Source organism: Nyctibius grandis, chromosome 2 (assembly GCF_013368605.1).
Source record: "Nyctibius grandis isolate bNycGra1 chromosome 2, bNycGra1.pri, whole genome shotgun sequence".
Taxonomy (NCBI): domain Eukaryota; kingdom Metazoa; phylum Chordata; class Aves; order Nyctibiiformes; family Nyctibiidae; genus Nyctibius; species Nyctibius grandis.
The window spans coordinates 10,346,290-10,365,910 of NC_090659.1; the positions used below are offsets into that span (position 1 = coordinate 10,346,290).

The window sequence follows — 19,621 nt, forward strand, 5'->3', positions numbered from 1 at the left end:
TGTCTTAGATCAGAGGAGGAAAGCTTATGATCACATACACAAGAAAGAACGATGCTGGCAAATATGTTTGTGTCGGAACAAATATGGTTGGAGAACGTGAAAGTGAAGTTGCGGAGCTCACTGTTTTAGGTAAGAACTCCTCCTTTAAGACTGTTAGTGGAAATGTTCAACTTTTGTTTTTCCTAGTAAGCCTTTTATTAAGAATCTTTCTCATCTATTTCCTTTCCAGTGTCTATGTTGTGAGAATGTTTTTGTCATGGTTGTGCTTTAGTAAATGGGTGGCAGTTAATGGCTTTGCAGTCCACCTTGGACTGGTTTGCTATCGGAAGACACTTTCTTACTTAGTTCTCGAAATGAAAATAGTTCCGGTGTCCACTGACTGGATCAGTATTGTAAAATAATAGCAAAACAAAAATTAACATCACTAAGAAGCAGAGGCTTAATTTTTCCCTCTTGTTGAAGAAAATCAGAATTATTCTAAATTTATATTTTAAATAATTATCCTTTCATTTATGGTTGTGTGTACTGAGTGTTGTAAAATAGAACAGGTCTACTTGTTCAAGTGATCCTAATGATAGTTCTTCCAAGCATCAAAAAATGTGAACTCATTTAAGATAACTGAGCTTAGCTGAAAATTGCATTTTTTGTTGCTATCGCAGAAGAGAAGCTGTAACTCAAGTGCAATCTCAAAATACCTTCAGCATGGGAGAATTGCCTAATGATCACTGTAGATGCAACTTTGGTAGTTTTTATTGAAAATGTGTCCTGTATTACTTTAAAGTAGGGGAGGCTTGAGATAGCTTAATTGTTTCTGCAGAAGGAAGAGATATTTTATCATCACAGGATGAGAATATCCAAGCCATGGTTCATAACATGCTGGTTTCCATCACACTGCTGCTGCAGTAGTCCTGGCTCTTCCTTTTTTTTTTTTTTTTAATTCAGGTTTAAGATCTGTCTTGTCAGTCTTCAGCACTTTTATCTGTCTTCACTACTTTTTAGAGTTAGGGCTCAGGCAACTTGAAGTCCTCTTCAGAGTTCTATTTGAAGCAGGGTTTTCCGTAATAAAATGAGATTGTATGCTAACTTAAAGTTGTTGAACCTAAATATCCAGCAAGATAGTGTGTAACTTTTTAGAAGCTAAGGAAGACTTCCTATGATCCACTGTACTGTTTGTTTTTGTTTTAATTTAGAGACACCTTTGAAGCACTTTGGGAGGAAGTTTATTGTCAAATAGACTTTTAGAACTTCCAAGCAAAATCTAGAATTGAAAGAAAGTTGTAATTACATGAGTGAAGTCCTGACACTGGGCTCCTGGTTAACTGTACCAGTTGATTGCTCATCACTAGTCTACTACTAACCAGAGAATCGTGGTATGGACTGTTATGTAATCCAGGCTGGAAAATATTACTCTTGCTGAACACTTGTAAGAGGGATGCATTGCAGAGAGAGGTCTGTCTTTTCCTTTTTCTTCATCTCATTTTCCCTCCAAACATATTTCTGATTTTCAGTTTGGGAAAACTAATGAGGTTTTCTTTTCAAACAGGACAGTGCAGCTTTGACTGTCTTACCAGTGTGTCTAGAAATCTTTAATATACCTTATTCTTTCAACTCAGGCCTTAGATATGTGTGAAAAAGTATGAGAAACATGCTGACTTCATATATTAAAATCTTTCAACATAAATCTTCTGTTTATGGGGTTTGGTTATTTAGAAGTTGAACTTTTGCTTTTAGGTCTCTGCTTTAGATCAGAGGGAGGATTGCATGCCAGAAACTGTAACATTAGAAAGTTTCAAAGTGGTCTTTGCTAAGCTTTCCTTGTGTTTGCCAAATAATCGTGTGACAAGGATAGATACTTAAACCAGTGCTGATTTCCCCTGGCCATTTATGCATTTGAATAAGAGTGTTATGAATGGGCACAAAAAGCCCTCGGACTATTACTTTTCCTTTAGGAAACTGACCTAGAGAACAATGTGCCTCTTGTGGGTTTTGCTGTTGTGCAGCAGTCCTGGCCTTACCAGATCAGCCCTTTTTCTCTTGCATAATGAAGTTGGGTATTCTTCCCCAAACTATTGTTACTCCGAAGTTTAATCCGGAATGTTCCTTTCTTGCATTCAGATTGCGTTTTTACTGCACCTACAAGAAAGGGGCCAGGGCAGGGGGGAATGTCTATATTTGTATTTTTTTTATTTCACAGCTAGATTCATGTCTGTAGGTCTCTGTTTTACTTCTCGCTTCTTGTATATGAACCCAGGCTAGAACTGACAGCTTAAAGATCAACTTGCTGTTTCATCTAACATTATTTGCCTCGTATTGCAAGCCAAGGTGAGTTTTCTCCAACACAAGTGTCCCGTTGGTCTGGCCATCCTCGAGAACAAAAGAAGCTCTTTTACAGGGTTTTGTGCGGTTCACATTTCCACTTCAATCCCTTTTGAACTATTCTGTAAGGTTTTATAATACTGAATCTCTAGATCTTTATCTGCAAAGTCAAAGTAATATTCAGAACCACCTTTTTCAAACACAAATATGAGACACTAAGAATATGGGATTGTTTCTTTATCCTTCTGTCTGGTGCTTTTGTACTCCTGTGAGAAATCTGTGGTGTGTTTTTGGGTATTCACACTTCCTGATTGTGCCAATGGCTCCAGACTCTCCCAGTTCCAGGGCGATGATGTTTATATCTTTAATACATACAAGTCAAAACATGCAACTGCCTTCTCAACTCCCTCAGAGCTTTCACAGGTTTATAGGCAAAAAGGTCATCTGCCTTAGGCAAAGGAACCTGCCAAACACTCTCCTGTTAAACCTTCCCTGTTCTTTTATGGACATCCTGTTGTCATCTGGTGCTGACTTTCTAGATGGGTAATCCTTCCTGGAGTATCCCAGAAGTTGTTAAACACTCTTCCTTGTGCGTGTGCAAACCTCACAGCACTCCAGCCTGGTGTGGAACTCTGAAACTGTGAATAGCCCAGCACCATAAAGCTTTGAACCCTGTTACAGGTAGAAAAGTGTGTCGATCCCTTTCCTGAGATTTCCATCTAGTATCTGGGTTGCCAGAAGAGCACGGCCTGTACTGAGATCCCATTTTGTTTCAGAAAGCCTGAGAAAAAGCATGCAGCAATTAATCTGACTCTCGTGAGCCAGGACTTGGGTCATTCATGTCCTACAGTGTAAGTCAGGGATAACGGGATAACAGCAATTTTTGTGAACAAAAATTATAGAGAGGACATTGTGGGATTTTTTTGGCTTGTTGTATTTTATGTGTGCTAGTGAAAGAAAATGTTTTCTTTCTAATGCAGCATTGGAAATGATTTCATCAAACACTAGCTGCTGCTGACACCTGCAAGCAACCTTGTAGAGATACTGTGCTGGACCTTACGTAGCCTTCGAATTTAGAGGCACCATTGAGTCAAAACCTCCAGTGAGACAATGTTTGGTTTGCGCCTTCTGTCTTTTTGAAGCAGTGCAGCAGATGAGTGGACGTTTGGGTCCTTGCAGCAGGCCTGCTTCTATCTGAGGATTGATGTGTATTTAGATTTTCTGTGTAGGTTGTTTTCCTTTAGCTTTATTATCTGTGACGATAATACATAAGAAATAAGGAAGTCTGTTCTTGGATCCTGAGCCACTGTTGAGAGCGTCTGCCTCCTGTGCTGAGGCTCACACTGCTGGCCACCTGCAGGGCTATGGACCTTCTTCCTGGGAGCAAGAGGAGTGGTGGCAGAGGCACCTCTATCAGATTCGTCACCCTGCTCCCCTTGCTCTAACAGCCACAGTTCAGGGAAAATAGCAATTAGGGCACGGAATTGCTGGACTAATCCCGTTTTTCCTTTCCTTTCCTTTTAGAGAGACCATCTTTTGTGAAGAGACCAAGTAATTTGGCTGTAACTGTGGATGATAGTGCGGAGTTTAAGTGTGAGGCCAGAGGTGACCCAGTCCCTACAGTAAGGTGGAGGAAAGATGATGGGGAATTACCAAAAGCAAGGTGCAGTACATGGAGTTACCTTTTTTATGACATCTAGCTTGGTATATGGTGTAGCCATTCAACATGTGACAGCTAGCATTTCTGTTTCTTGAATGGAGAAGTCCTGGCTGATCTAATGAGACATTTCTAATTACCATTGATGTTGTGACAAAACATGACAAATACACAACAAAAAATAACTAAGTTTAGTCAGTAATACCTGATACAGATTAATTCTTCACCTAAAGAGTCTTTTGTAATTGTATTGCACCAGTGAAATTCTACTGACATCCATAAAACTGACTCATGTTGCAAATGAAATCAGTATAAGGTTTTCAGATATTTAGATACATCTTGCTTTTAAAACTTTATTTTTACATTATCAGTTTAGAAGGATTTTTTACATATTTTTATTTCTAAGGCAAATGTAGGAATAAAAATATTTGAGAGCAAACCCACGATTTTTTTACCCTTTATAGAAATTGTGCAAAGTCCTATTATTCGTATTCATTGTTTATTACTGTGTATATTTAAAGATATGAAATCCGTGATGATCATACCTTGAAAATCCGGAAAGTTATGGCAGGAGACATGGGCTCGTATACTTGTGTTGCAGAAAATATGGTTGGAAAAGCTGAAGCATCAGCAACTCTAACAGTTCAAGGTAAGAATGTTTCTTTGCATAGTACTCCAATCTAGAATAAAGTTGATTTTTTTGCACAGCAGCTTTATAGAGTTGCTATACGCAGACTAATTGAGTCTATACACGGTTATTAGAGATGCGACTTATGCAGGAACTCTATGCTGTGTTGTAAAAAAAAAGCAAAAATATAAATTTGGTTTGAGTTTTGTTCTTAAGAAATTGCACCACTTCACATATAAGATTTTTTGTAAGCAGTTTTTACGGTACTGGGATGGGGAACTGAATATGTTTTGAACTTCAGTTTGATCAGAATCATGTCACTTACAATGTTTGTATCTGAAACCCTAACAGAAAGAATAAAACCAGTGTTACTAAACTACATTGTTTTAACCTGAAAAGAAAGAGTTATAAGTTCAAGTATCTGCCAAATTTTTTCAATTAAGTATAGTAAAGAAGCAGCGAATGATAAATCTGTTTGTGTATCTTTTAATACACTAACCCAGACCACTGGAATTCCCGTTGCTTTTTCATTATAAAAGCGTATCATAGCACTACTGTTTCTTTGTAAGATAAAAATTCGGTGGAACTCAGTGAACTAATATGTATAAAAATCCTTCATTGCCTTTATATACACAATCCAGATGTTCACTGTTCAGATAATCCCTCTCTTCCTTTCCTGGCTAGCAGACAGGCAATGATGTCATCTTGATGCTTTTTTCTAAGTACTGATGGTCCTTTTCTCTGTTCAGTGGGAATTAGTCATTATGGAGTTCTGGGGGAATATAGGCTTAAAAGTATTTTATTTGGTAACAGACCTTTATTTTGACACATTTACTGTAACAGGAAAGGTCTTGTCCTTAACTTGCTCTTTTCCACCAGAAACATTTGGTGTCCCTAACATCTGTAGCTGTTAGGAAAATAGGAATTCTTTTGTTGAAGCTCTCATAAAACCAAGGATTTTGAGATGTTCTGTTTTGTTAGTCACCACGATGTTTATACATCGAAACTGATACCTTATGTCTGCAAAATAACCAGCTCTTATGCTCAGTGTTTTAGAATAAAAGATTAACACGTGAGCAGTAAGCACAGTTAATTCAAAAGAAGACGACAATTATTTTTTAAATGGCGATTTGTTCTGAAGATCACGTCTTATATCAACTGTTAATCTTGTAAAATGCTAGTATTAAGAAAATTTGCTTTCTGACTAGCTGAGCAGTTACTTCTCCAGTTATTTCTGGAAATAAGCTATTGGTAGCCCTAATACTTCATAGGCCTATTCAAAATAATAAGCAAACACATTTCTGTAATCCCATTTAGGTTAACAGTGCTAGTTAGATATAAAATGACAGAAGTATGTAGATGTTACAGATCTGGACTGAGGTCTTTTGAATAAAATGGTAGTTTTAAGGAACATGATCATAACCTAAGTCTTGATTCAGCAAGATTCTTGGTTTTTTCAAGTACTTGTATTGCACAGTAGGTATTTACATTGTAACAGCTTTGCTCTGCAGATATTGTTATGGGATAATTTGTTTCCCAGTGTGAATGGATTACCTCCTGAGCCATTTGTCTGTACTAATGTCTTCATAGAGGGGATTGATGTGAGAAACTGTAATGTGTAAGGCCAATTTGTAGTTGGTAATGTAGTAAATTATGTTCAAAATCCATTTATTAGAGTATCCACGAGACGCAGTTTTATGGGAAGGGAAAAAAAAAAGACTCCTCTAGAAAACATGCGTTTTTCCATTCAGATTTTTTCACATTTCTCCTTCTTTTTCCTCTTTCTCCTCTTCTTCCCTCCTCTCCCCTCCTCTTCCCTTGTTTAAAACACTTTTTTTTCCCTAAAGGGTCAGCTTTTTGACTATGCTCCATCTAGAGAGGTAGATTTGATCTTCTTGTTTCAGTGCTAAGATGGCATTGATCTGACTGTTCATGGACACACAGCTCTTGAGAATTTTTTTTTTCATATGAGTAGTATTTTTTCCGGGTGATTTAAGGAGTGGAAATGACAAATCTTTTCTGCACTTTTGGTAATTTTCACGTGATCTGTTGAATGTAGAGTTTAATAGATGTGTGTTCTGCTATGCCAAATAGAGCTATTTCGATTACGTATTTGTAAACGGGGCTACGTTGCAAGTCGTGGCCTCAGAAGTTGCAGCTGCCACTGTGCAGACTTGTTAAATTCAGCAAAGGACAAAGAGGGATTTTTGCTCGGTTTTGGGTTTGTCTGGGTTTTGCTTTTTTCTGGTGGGGGTTTGTTTTGGGTTTTTTCCCTCCTCAGTATCTCAGCAGTAGGCTGTGGTGTTTTCATGCCAGAGTATATGCCAGAGAAAGAACATGAGAGTTGTTAATGGTAACCCCAGAAGATGCGCATCCGTGTTAGGAAAGGGGCAGTCATCACCTATCAAGTAGGTGTCTGTATAGTGGAACTGCTGCACGGGATTAAACGTGGCACCCAGCAGGAAGGACTGTAAGCAGTGCTCTTCGGGACACTGCTCGGGCCTTAGAGGTGGTAGCACTGCTAAGAAGAGGACATACCCTCTTCTATACTTGTCGTTTTTCAAGCCTCAAGCACTGTTATTGACCTGTGTGTGTTCTGCACTATACAGGGTTATCTAGGTATCACAAGGTGGAGCATGCAACAGCGGGGCTGACTGAGATATCTGTGTGTCAGGGATGTGTTGATGAAACGCGGCGAATAGCTAGCCTGGTGTCTCAGCAGAGAGCTGCCCTGGATATGGTGGTGTTATTTACCTCCAGGTCAGCTCTGACCCTACTCGAGCTAGCAGACGTTGGAGTGCATAGCGCATGCCCTGCAGTACTCCCTATCTCCGGGAAACTGCACAGCCCTGCCTCTGACCTAGGTGAATGGGCCCTGTCTCTGTCTGTGGACTAGGAACTGTCAGCTCAGATAGCTCGACTGCAAGTAATAGAATCCTAACTGTAGACAACACAAAAGAGGGGAGGGAATATCAATTCCATTGTAATGTTCTTCCTGCTCATGGCACAAGCATCACAGATTCTGATTATTGGAATGGCTGTTTTCCTTTATACAGACTCCTAACTTTGGGGTTTATATTTCCTACATGAAGTACAGATGCTGTATTTTTATTGTGATTTCAGTCATATTCCTAAACCAAATTTTGAGTTCTGTATTCACACAGATATTTGAACCCTTCACTTAGTCTTTTACTATCACAGCTTAAAAGCATTTCCATCCTTGAAACTGTTTGTCAAATTATCTTGTTTTCTCCTTGGAAAATTAAATAGTTAAGAAAATGTAATCCTGCTGTTGTTTGCATTTTCCTAAAATTAGAGTGTCTTAGTCCACTGCTATCATTTTGCAGCAATGTGTAGTGCATATGTAAGGCATCCAGAGATGTTGCTGAATACATATGGAAGCGTTTCATTCAGGAGATGATTAATTATTAAATAAATACCTCAGTCAGTACAAACTGCCAGGAAGCAGCCCATAGAACAATACATTATATTTTACAAATACATTATATTTTACCAAGTGATTGATGTGCTCCAGCAGAGGGGAACAATGGCCAAAAGTGTACCTCTGGAACCAGTGGATTTCTCTCTTGCTCTAGCACTAAGCAAGTTGGATGTATTTATTGTGTATGTATTTAATATATATACAAGATGCTTTTCATGTTTTCATGGAGATTTCTGTTATGTGGTTTGCTTAGTTTTATGCCTTGAAGCAGAACTGTAGAAATTGTAATATTATGTGCAATTTAATTTAAGCCCATATTCCTAAGATACACAAAATAACCAAAAATGCATGCCTCAGAACTTCAGTTATAAAAGAGAATTAGCTTTATCATTAAGGGAAATAGAAGTAGAGCTTCTTCAAAAACCTGCAAATTTCATATTTAATCATAAAAATGCTTTTAAGTAAATCTAACAACCAAAGGTTTTACATATTTTCTCCTGCTTCCATTTGCTTCACTCCCGTTTGCAGTACTTAATTAGGCTTTTTTAACATCTAATTTATAATAATTTTATAATTTTTGCTGAAACAAGCTTTACTCTCTGATACAAGTGGAAATTATAGCTCCAGTGGAAGTCCTACTAGGCAGTTGGCCAAGAGCCATTATAGCGATGGCTACTTATCAGGAGTTGAAAGAGGAACGGGTCAAGTAGGTCAGTTGAGTTGAGGACTTCACAAGAATAATACCAACACTGTGGCTCGGTCACCAGCAGGCTGGTAGTGAACAACAATCTTTGAGTTCTTCTTAACTCTTCTTCCTCAAGCAGTGGCTCTGGAGGAGCTCCTAATACTTGTTCCATTGCCCTGCCTAATATGCATCTAAACATGCAGCGGCAGTGACTGGACTGTAAAATGTAAATTTTGCCATTCAAAGACACTAAACACATTTGGTGTTATCAGTTTGGCAGGAAAAAACTGCCTATGGAAAAATCCTTATGGAAATTACACTGGCCAACTCATATTTTTCAGTGGTGATCTCTGATATCAAGTTTTTTTAGCTTATGTCATTAATTTTAGGGTTAACAGAGCTTGTCTGGAAGGTGGATAGCGAGCAGAACTTTTGATAAGTAACTTCTGGCTGTGATTTTGCTGTCGTAGTCAACTGACAGGGAGTTTTAATCTGAAAAGGCGGCACATGCTTCAGGTCTGGAATTTCCTCCTCCTTCCACCCTCTCTTTGTACAAAGTAGCTTCAAGGCATGCCATAAAAGACATCTATTTGATAAGGCCTCTGCGTAGGGCTGAGAATACCACCTGGAATGAAAAGGACTAGGATTTGCTCTTTTATCTGCCAGATACCATATAAATGTTTCCACTGCGTCAGGCCACCGGTACACATTATAAGTTGGCTGTAAAGGTAATTGCTTTATAGGCGTCTGAGCTATCTACATTAAAATAACAAAGACAAAATTCAGATTTTCATGGCATTACAAAAATGCTATTGAGGTATATGGTGGTTATTATGTGTTGCAGTGAATGCCTCACAGTATCATGGGTGAATTTAACCACTTGCATTTTAAAACTAGGATTTGGATTTAAATCTGAACTTGTCTACATGGTCTCTCTTTAAGGCAGTATTTCTCCTTTTGAAAGAACTAATTTTAGGCCATATTCTGTCTTCAGTGCCCAGGAAAGAGGAAGAAAGAATAGTGATTGTCCCATGAACTCCAGGATTTTTTTTAATTAATAAACTTTTGGCAGGATGAATGAGGAAAACCATCTCTTGTGATTTGTATAGCTTAAAGAGACCGCCCTTTCCCCCTTAATTACTGCTGTAAACTATGAAAACACTTCAGATTTCTATCAAGGATCTGAGGAGTTGGACTGCCACCTATTTCTGGGGAAAGAATATAAATCTTAAAAGTTAATCAGAAGGAACTGAGGAAACTCTCTGAAGAAGAGATTAGTGCCCTGAAGGTGCTTGTTCTACTAATGCAAGTGATGAACACTAAGATTCCTGAAGCATTTCTAAAATACAGGTAAAAGAAGGAATCAGTAAATATTTCAGTGACATTTAAAAGGAAAAAAAGTTATTTATAGTTGATTCAAATCCATGTAACATACTTTAATAAATAACTGCTTCTATGGTTTTTAATTTTTAAATAGAGTTTTATTTTTTTATGTAGAGTCTCACAACAGTGGCAGCAATTGCTTACGGGGAAATAACACCTAAAAACTTTTCAGATCCATTCCTGCAATTTAGTACTTTGAAACAAGGACTTGAGACAGATGTTTCTGAGTAAGTAGAACAGGAGTCCAAATAATCTGGAGAAACATTACTACAAAAATAAGTCGAAGCTAGAGGCTTTCTTCTGCTGAAAGGGTTTTATTTACTGTAAATTTCTTAAAAATTCTACCTTTTAATCACTCACTGCAGACAACTGAAGAAAGTAAATTTGTGTAGCATACTTCAGCACTCAATTATAAAGTAGCAAAGAAAGTCTGAAGACTGTTTTCTAGTGCCTGCAATTTCCTAAATCCCATGGCTAGGAAAAAATCGATTGGTTTTGTATCAGGCTTCACTGTTGCAGACTTTGTTTTGTGAATGCTGTTCTAAAGGTAACACTTCAATAGTTCTGCCTTTGGAACAGACGAAGTAGAATTTTACTACAAGTTGTTGAGTTTGCAGATTTTTAGTTTTATGTATAAAATTAAATAGAGTGCAAGGAATAATAATTTTCATTGGTTGCTCATTCAACAGTACTTCTGCTATGTGTTCTTTCTGAAATAAACTTAGACTTTATTAAATTATGCTCAACATCCATAAAAAGATAATGCACACTTTATTTTTGCCTTGTTTATAGCCTGTAAGTAATTTTCATAAGGACTATACAGCGACTGTAGTGCACTCTCTTATTTTTGTTAGTTTACTGCATCATTAAAATCAGTCTTCTCTGAATTGGTTCTTGACAAAAAAAATGCTGACTTACAATAACAGTGCATTCAAACATTATTTTTATAAGCTATTTTGAGTACGTTTTGTTACTATGAATTATGTTTTGTTTGAACACTAAAATATTTTATTGTTATGTGCTGAATTACACTCAAGAACTGCTATAAAGTATCTTGCAGTCTTTATACAGGAACTACACCACCTAGTAGGCTCAGTATCAGAATCTTCCAGTGCAAGAAAAAAACCTGCTTCTTCAGGTGAAACTGCTAAATATCAAGTATGCTCACATTATTTTCTGCAGGAGGTAGTTGCATGCTCTTCTTGTCACTGTGACCGTACATTAATTCCCAAAGTTTAGGATGATTTTTTTTTTCCATTTAAGTATGGAATAGAATGAGAGGATTGAGAAACAAAAAATCAAACGTGTCTGGATGGACGTCAGGTTGCTTGTCTAGTTTGCGTAAATGTCGTATGCTCTCTAAACACAGCATTGAAGGGGATTCTGTTTTTTTAGCGTGTTTCAGTGGCATAATGAGAGCCCATTTAGGCTTGCATCTCCTCAAATTAAACAGCTGGTCTCTCTTGACACAGTTAAGGTAGCACATTGATACTTGGGTCTCAGTACTGAGAGTTCTGCTGTGGTCCAGTCTTCCACTAGCAAGGTCTGATGGCCGTTTCTGTACCACTTCCTTCAGATTTCTTGGGTGCTCAGATCTTGTCAGACCTTTTTTTCCTCGAAGAGTATAACTAACTTACCTATAGACTTAATCTGAAAACATGTTTGCTAATATCCCTAGACCATCATAGCTGCAGCAATACTTTTGTTTCAGACTACCAGCAATTTTTGATAGCATTATCGTCTTTTGGCAGAAGTGAACCACTGCTTCACTGTATGAAAATCCAGCTGAGTGTCCCCAATTTTTTTATTTTGTTTTATTTTTGCACATTGTGTTTATTTCCTTAAGCAGCTTGTTCCCTTTTCTACCTCCATCACAGTAAAAATTCCCAGTACCTGATGGCTAATTCCGTCTTGTATAGAATTCTTATATGTTGTATTTTTTTGCTACCTATAATTAAAATTTATTAATATGTCACAGTTACCTTCCTGTTAACATTATTAAAAAGTTCAGGTATTAGTGTCCCATATGCGGACTTGGGTTGTCTCTATGTGGGGGATGTGGTGTCCCATAAAAAGAAGTCCAGGTTTCTTTCAAAATACTATCTGTTTCAGTTGACAGTATTCCTTACTGAGTATTGCATGTCTGAAATAACATTTTTTAATAATCAAAAGTTACTGCGCTATAGGAATTTATTGTCCTTCCATTTTTAGTGTGTTTTTGGTATCCATTGATCAAGAGGCTTTGGCCACTTTTCACAGATAGCTTTAGCTTATTATAAGAAGGTTGCTGTGGATTTCAAGTCCTTCTTTCCAAGAAGAACACTGTGCTATCATAAACAGCTGGGAAAAAAATCCCAGTCTGTTTCCTTTTCAGCTCTACTATCTTTTAGTGTAAGTCAAAAAATGCAGTAGGAAGCTCCTAAGAATTCTTCAAATAGTGTCCAGCTATCACAATCTTTTTGTACTTCTGCACAGCTTATTTCATCTATCTTTTTTCACTCTTTTAAAAGGCTTTGGTATAAATATTTGTAGCCATGACTACTTAGATTGCGGCAGTGCCCAAAATTGCCTCAGTTCTTTTTAAACACAGGGGAAGACAACTCTTCTGCAGAAAGAGAAGCCTGGGAAACAGGACTCCACAGTTCACTGCATTACTCTAGTTTTTAAATAGATGGAATTAGACTTGTTCTAAGTGTACTCTCTAAATTGTATTTGGTTTACGGGGTGGTTTAGGAGGACTCAGAGCAAGGAAAGGGGAGGGGAGACTAGGAGAGGAACTTCTAGAAGACCTTAAATCCTTCTCTCCCTCTCACTGTCTTCTAACCCCCATATTTCAGATTTCTCTTGTCACCTCAAGGCAATGACTACAGGATTTATAAACTTTTAAACTGCGTAGTACATGTATTAACCTGAGAAGTACTACCTTTTAAAACCACACTGCAAAGTCTATTTCCACATTTTCGATTTTTATCGTACAAATGTTCATTGACTCCTGCAGAAGGAGAGGTTATGAACTTTCTCATTTTGTAGCTAGTATCAGCAAAATCAGTTGCAAATCAAAAACCTCATGTGAGTACATTTTACACACTGTTCTCTTCCCACAAGCTTTTGCAGTAAGTTCCTCCCCCACACACGTGCGCGCATCTTTTCATCTTGACTTTTTAAATGTTTTAAAGGGAAGATTCATTAGCCTGCTGTGAGGCGGACATTAAGATAATATAGTTCCACGACTGAAACACAGCTGAGATAGAGACAGATTTTACTGCCCAGCCCCGTCAGTTAGAGTTGAGGAGGGAAACACCTCTCAGCCTAAACTGAATCTCAAAATAGCCAGAAATCCTTAAGGAGTCAAAATACCATTTGATAGCTCTTGAAAACAGAATAGCACCTAACCAGGAGTTTTGGTTAATGCACAGATCTTGTGCTGTTTATCGTCAAAGAGTGGCATTTAAGCCACCAAAGAGAGTAGAGAAGCTTAGTGACAATTTAATGCCAATAACGAAACCAACAAACTTACTGCCTGTTGTTCCCGCTGCAGAGCTGAGAACAGACACCTTCCTGCTTGCTGCCGAAGGGAGAACCATTGATTTGGAATGAGATGAGAAGTGCAGCTGGCAGCCTACTGGTGCCTTAAGAGTAGCACTTCCGTGTAGGGCACAGACTCAAGCCAGCCTGTTTCTAAGTTACTGCCCAGCACATGAGAAGTCTTCACTATTCAGACTCCTAACAGATGAGGCAATGTGGCTCAACTGTAAACAAAAAATGAGTAAATAAAAATAAAAAAATAAAAACTCATTGGGAAGTATGTTGAGGAACACAGCAGCTGATTGGTGCTGAGATCTTTCCCTTACTAGCTTTTCTGTGCATGAATCTGAAACATTGTTATAGGTTTCTGAGTTTCCACTAGTTCTAAAGGTAATCTTAGGATCAGAACTGTTTTTCCTAATACTCAGTCAACTGCTTTCTTTCTTAATTTCGTTCTCTTACTTATAGTACCATTATAGAAAACAATTAACCTGTTTCTTTTCCCATCAGTTAGATTTCTGTCTTCTTGCCTTTGGTAACTTTGAAGTTGCCATAGTCACTTTTTCCTTTAAACTTAAGAAGTGCTTATCTGACACATCACAGCAATCCAAACAGAATTTTTCTAGTCATCATAAACGTAATAAACCACAATCACTCCCTTGCTGGGGGTTTGGAATTACAAGTCGTCATGTTTGATTTGAACCATCAAAAATCTCATGCAAACATTTTGCCTCAACTGTATGGCTGTGGCATGCTTGGCGCCAGACTGTTAGACCTTTCCTCAGAATTTTGTACCACGCTGTATCACACTTTGTGCTCTGGGACTACGTACTGTGAAAACATTCATGGTGAGTAAGGGTGTCCCAGTCTGGTCTTACATGAATATGAATTTTAGCAGAAAATCTGGGAAAATATGAATTATTTATATATGTATCTAGACCTCAGTAAGTGACAGCTGAAAATAGAGAGACCAATGAGGATGAAAAGCGATATACCCAAATTCTTTTGTAATGTACCTGGTATTATTTTCCCATATTTTTCACAGGTTGAAGCCAATAGGCAGTTGAATGGCAGCATTTTTATTTTTTTCAGAACAAGAGATTTTGGCCTGTGTTTATTTCTCTGTAGAAAGCAATGCTTTCCACAAATGACTCCAGAGAGATGTGCGTATCAAGGATATTGGGTGTTTCAGATTGCTTTGATTAGAACAAAGAGCCTACGAATCACTAGATGGGAAATGAAACATGGCACATTGTCTTAAACTATCTATCTCCCTTAGTAATAGTTTTTGCAAAACACCAACATAAATTTCTGGTAGTCATGTTGAAGAAAGGCATTCAATAGTCCTTCTTCACATACTTGAAGGTAAAAAATAGTTAATTAGATTTAAGAGTTTAGTAGGCTTAGCCATGAAACATATTTATGAAGAGAAGAGATTGGCAGCTTTTTAGCTGAGTTTTTGTTTGGAATTAGGAAAGGAACTGGAAAATAAAATTGTTCAGAATTTCTTTATTTTTTTTTAAGGACTGAGCGCTCAGAGTTTGACCAGTTTGCTAAATGTACTCAGACTCTCACTTTTCCTCTACATGTGACTCTAGTACCCAAATTTTCTGTACCCACTCATTTCAGACAGAAATAATAAACAGTGGATTTCTCACACACTCATTTAATACAAAGCTTATAGGTAGCTGAGTTTCAGCCATTCTGTAGAACTGCAATGCTCCATGACAGATCATGTAGCTATCTCTCTCTATACTATCTCTGTTGCTAGCTCTGGAGTTTCTCCTCTCGCACGGTCTAGTCTCTGCCTTGCCAACCACATCAGAAATGCCTGCGCTCTCAAGCTGTGCTCTCTCTCCCAGCACATAGGCTCATACTCAGATCCCATCTCCTGCCTACTAGTTTGTTTCTACAGGCACATTCAACCTCTGATATTTTTCACTTGAACTGGAATTAATGTATCACAAAATTAATTGAAAGCAATCTAAATTTGGTTGTGACTGCCATTTCCTTCATTAATCATATGGCTTCCATATGGAAGCTAAAGATTGTGTATGAGCTTGTTTATTGTATGTAATTACTGGCCTGAGGATTGGGATTGTTTCATTTCTGTGGTGTAGAATTAGACTTTCTTGCTTCCTTTATAATAGCCTCTATATGCTATAAGGGTGTCAAGCAGTCCTTGAAGATGAGAAGATTTTTATTTAAATAATGAAAAATGAAACACGTTGAGCTTAAATCGAAAGTATTCAGCTTGTGTCAGCTGAATAAAAAGATATGTTCTGAGCACCTGGAAGGTAGTCATAAATAATAATAGTCAGAACAATAATTAATGAGTATATAATATGCCAAAGAAAATACTGTTTAGTAATTAAGTACCACCTTGAATCTCAGGATCTTAAAAGCATCTTATTAGTATAAATGAATGAAAATGTCTATAATTTTACTCTTTTTGAGATAAATAATTACTACCAGAGCTTTCAAGAATAGGGTACTTGAAGTTTATAGCTTGTCCAATATCAGACTAATAGACACAACTCTGTAATATTTAATTCTAAATATGAGGAAACCAGTGAGTTATAGAGAAACACTAGATGAACCTTTGCATTCACCGGTGTGAGGAAGAATTACAAAATGTGTTATTTAGAGAGGTAAGCATTGCATACAGTATGTTGAGGTCTCATACTGAAGGGCTGAGAGAATGGTGCTTGCTCAGCTTGGAGGAGAAGTGGCTTCAGGGGGAACATAACAACAGCCCCCAGTACCTACGGGGAGGTTGTCGGTAAGACGGAGCCAGGCTCGTCACAGCGGTGCACTGTGGGAGGACAAGAGGTAACGGATATAACTTGAAACAAGGGAGACTGAGGCTGGGTATAAGGAGAACTTTCTTCACTGGGTGGAAACAGTGGAGCGGGTTACCCAGAGTGGCTGTGCGTTCTCAGTCCTTGGAAGTTTTCAAGACCCGACTGGATCAAGTCGTGCGCAACCTGGTCTAACCCTATAACTGACCCTGCTTGAGCAGGAGGTTGGACTAGAGACCTCCCGAGGTTGCTTCCAACCTGATTATCCTATGACCCTACAATACTACATCTGTCAAATACAGTAGTTGCTCCATTAACATCTGGCAATGAATACTAGTCTGTAGTTTAAGTCCTAAAACTGCAAATTCCTACTCCTGTGAGTGGATTTAATGATACCAATAGTCCCAGTGAGGTTGATAGGATTGCTGGCAAGAATAAGGCATTAAAAGATCACATCACTAGTCTGGAAACCACTTTTCTTTTGTTTTTGTTCAGTGACTGGACACATCTTCCCTGAAAAACCTCACATGTCAAGGAAATTATTTGAAAAGCAAAAATACTATTCCTTTGGTATTTGTGGTTTTACATGCTGACTTCCTGTTTTAAAAACAGGTTATTCCCCCTAATTGCCCTGTGAAAAGCCATGATTAACACAGGGAAAATTAATTTACTTTATAAATGAAAGTACTGTCAGATAAAGTGTGCCATAATAGAGGAAAAACTATTTACTTCTCAGTTTTAATAACCTTAGATATCAATAGGATGTAAATCATACTAAGTGATCTTTGTTGTAGTTGTTGCTATTGTTGTTCTTTTAAACCACTTGATGTCCCTCTGACAGAACTGTTTAAATTTTTCTGTGAAATTTCACCCTCTGCTGTTGCTACAAATTTGCAACCCATGTGATGCCCTGTTTCTACAGGGATTTATTTTCATGTATCGGTATCCCCTCTGTTTTTATAGGTGGGCAGAAAACTACATTTGCTTGACAGGGTTATTTTTGACCTACGATAACAAAACTATGTGGTAAAAGAAAAGTGGAAATTCAGCATTTACAAGTAAATTCAATTGAGCAACCAAGACAGATTTGTATCTGTTAGAAATTTTCAAGTGAGCTTTCAGTAGAGGGCTTAGGCAGTTTTGCATTGCTACTGAGAAGGCTGAACTTTTCTCTTTTTAAACTAGTCAAGTAATGGAAAATTGGTAATTTAGAGTTACTTCCTCTGTGCAAGAATGGCATCCCATTAAGTCTCTTATCAGGCTATTTCATGTGGAATATGAGTTGTGTTTTATGGAGAAGCATTTCTAATTCCAGAGCAGGTCAGACTGTAATTGAAAGTTTCATAGAGAGCTTTACAGTTAAAAAGGAGGGGTTACTGGGTAGTACACTTACCCACGATCAAGAGTAGCTAGGAGCTGAGTCTTGGGGATGAGCATATTTATCTCAGGAATTCTTGTGTATTATTTCTTGGCCACTTCTCTTACAAACCATAGACTTGCAGATTATCTGAGCATGCTGATTTTCGCTTTGAGAAATACTGAACTCCCACATTTAAATAAGTCTAATGTACATCCAGAATACTTCCTTAAAATTGAAACGCAGATCTTTGAAAAATGGTAATTTCAACTTCCTCTGTTTGGGATTATTTCCTAAAAAAATGTCTCTAATAACATAAAATCCAGATTCTCTATCTGATCTGGTTTTGGCACATTCAGTTGCAGCTTCTTGCCTTCAACGTGATCCAAATTCCAATATTATATCTGATTCTCTTTCTACTTCATTTTCATAATACACCTGGAGTCCTCTGTATTTATTTGAACAGTAAGCCAGTATTCCTCATGCCTAATGAATGTTGGCAGACTGAATATTATTAGTTTGCTCCATGTGTTTTATCAGAGAAAGGTGTATTGCAGGTGCTTACCTACTCTGTATGAAAGTGTACCCTGCTGAAAAATAGTTGTTTTACTCTCAGTGTAAAGCCATAAGACCAAAGTGTTGAAGGGCTTGGTATTTCTAACATGCATTAAAAAGAATATATATTTTTTGACTTTTACTGTAATTATCTTATACCAACTACCCTTTTTTGATTGACTTTTTTTGTCAGGATCTGTGTATATTTTTGAAATGGATGATTTACATTTTTATTTTCAATCTATTCTTTCAATTAGTAATATGTGTTTGGAAAGCTTTCTAACATGCCTTTCTTTTATAAGCAAAGTTAGCCTACCAGGATCTGTGCCATTTCAAAGTTTATGAAAGTTTTCAACTATGGTTGAAAGATAATTTAATATTAGATAATTTATTGACAATTTCTATTGAAAAATCTAATATTTTGCAATAAATCTCTGGTTTTGAATATTTTAGCAAAATTGAGGTTTGGGGTGGGGAAAGAAAAGGGTTAAGAATCTTTTCAAATTCATTTTAATTTTGGTTTAGTTTGCATTTACAGTTTAATAATGAGCATTATGACCTTGATACAGCGTTCTTATTCTAAAGAGATTGGTGTGTGGGCTAAATGCCTCAGCATATTATTATTTTTTAATAAATTTCCTTCGTAATAGCTGTTTGCCTCAGAAAAGTATTTTCCATTTGTAGATGTTTGGATGCTTTAGAAAGGATTTTAATGTCACTGTTCCATTTCAGCAATATTGAAGATTAATATTTACTGGAGATTTCAAGTTAATTTTACCATGGAAAGCTCTTGATGCAGAGAAATAAAGATAATATGAAAAAAAATTTTACTTAAGGTTACACAACAGTTCATTGGATAGGCTTGGAGTAGAACTCAGGTTGCCTGACCGTTATTTCAGTCTGTTATCCCTTTTCCTCTACAGCCTGCTTTCAGTATTTGATAGAGACTTCTGCTTAAAAATAAAATAAAAAATATGTGGTTCAACATTTTAAACCTATTTTTCATATGTCAGAATATATGTGTACTTTCTAGGGTCCTTACCAAGGGTCCTTTTTATTTACTTTTTTTTTAATTTTGCTTTATTCTTTGCTTTGTTTCATGCTATTCAATTTTATTTATTCCATGTTTTCTTTTTGTTTTGTTTTTGTTTTTAGTTGTGTCTGGTAAGTTGAAATTTTATTGGCCATCTTCTAGTCATCGTATCACTGTGACGGGAACTTCTCCTCCCCTTCCCATCCATCCCCTTCCATGTCCTTCAACCAGTCAGCTCC

The 19,621-nt window shown here is 37.3% G+C and overlaps 1 protein-coding gene across 1 annotated transcript in view; it reads left to right on the top strand.

Moving 5' to 3' along the window:
• ROBO1 (roundabout guidance receptor 1) overlaps positions 1–19,621 on the top strand; it is a 552,781-nt gene that overhangs the window by 463,595 nt on the left and 69,565 nt on the right. Inside the window, exons 5-7 of the mRNA XM_068417582.1 lie at positions 9–129; positions 3,841–3,979; positions 4,495–4,622. Coding sequence (XP_068273683.1) covers positions 9–129; positions 3,841–3,979; positions 4,495–4,622 — 388 coding nt within the window. The remainder of the gene's footprint in view (positions 1–8; positions 130–3,840; positions 3,980–4,494; positions 4,623–19,621) is intronic.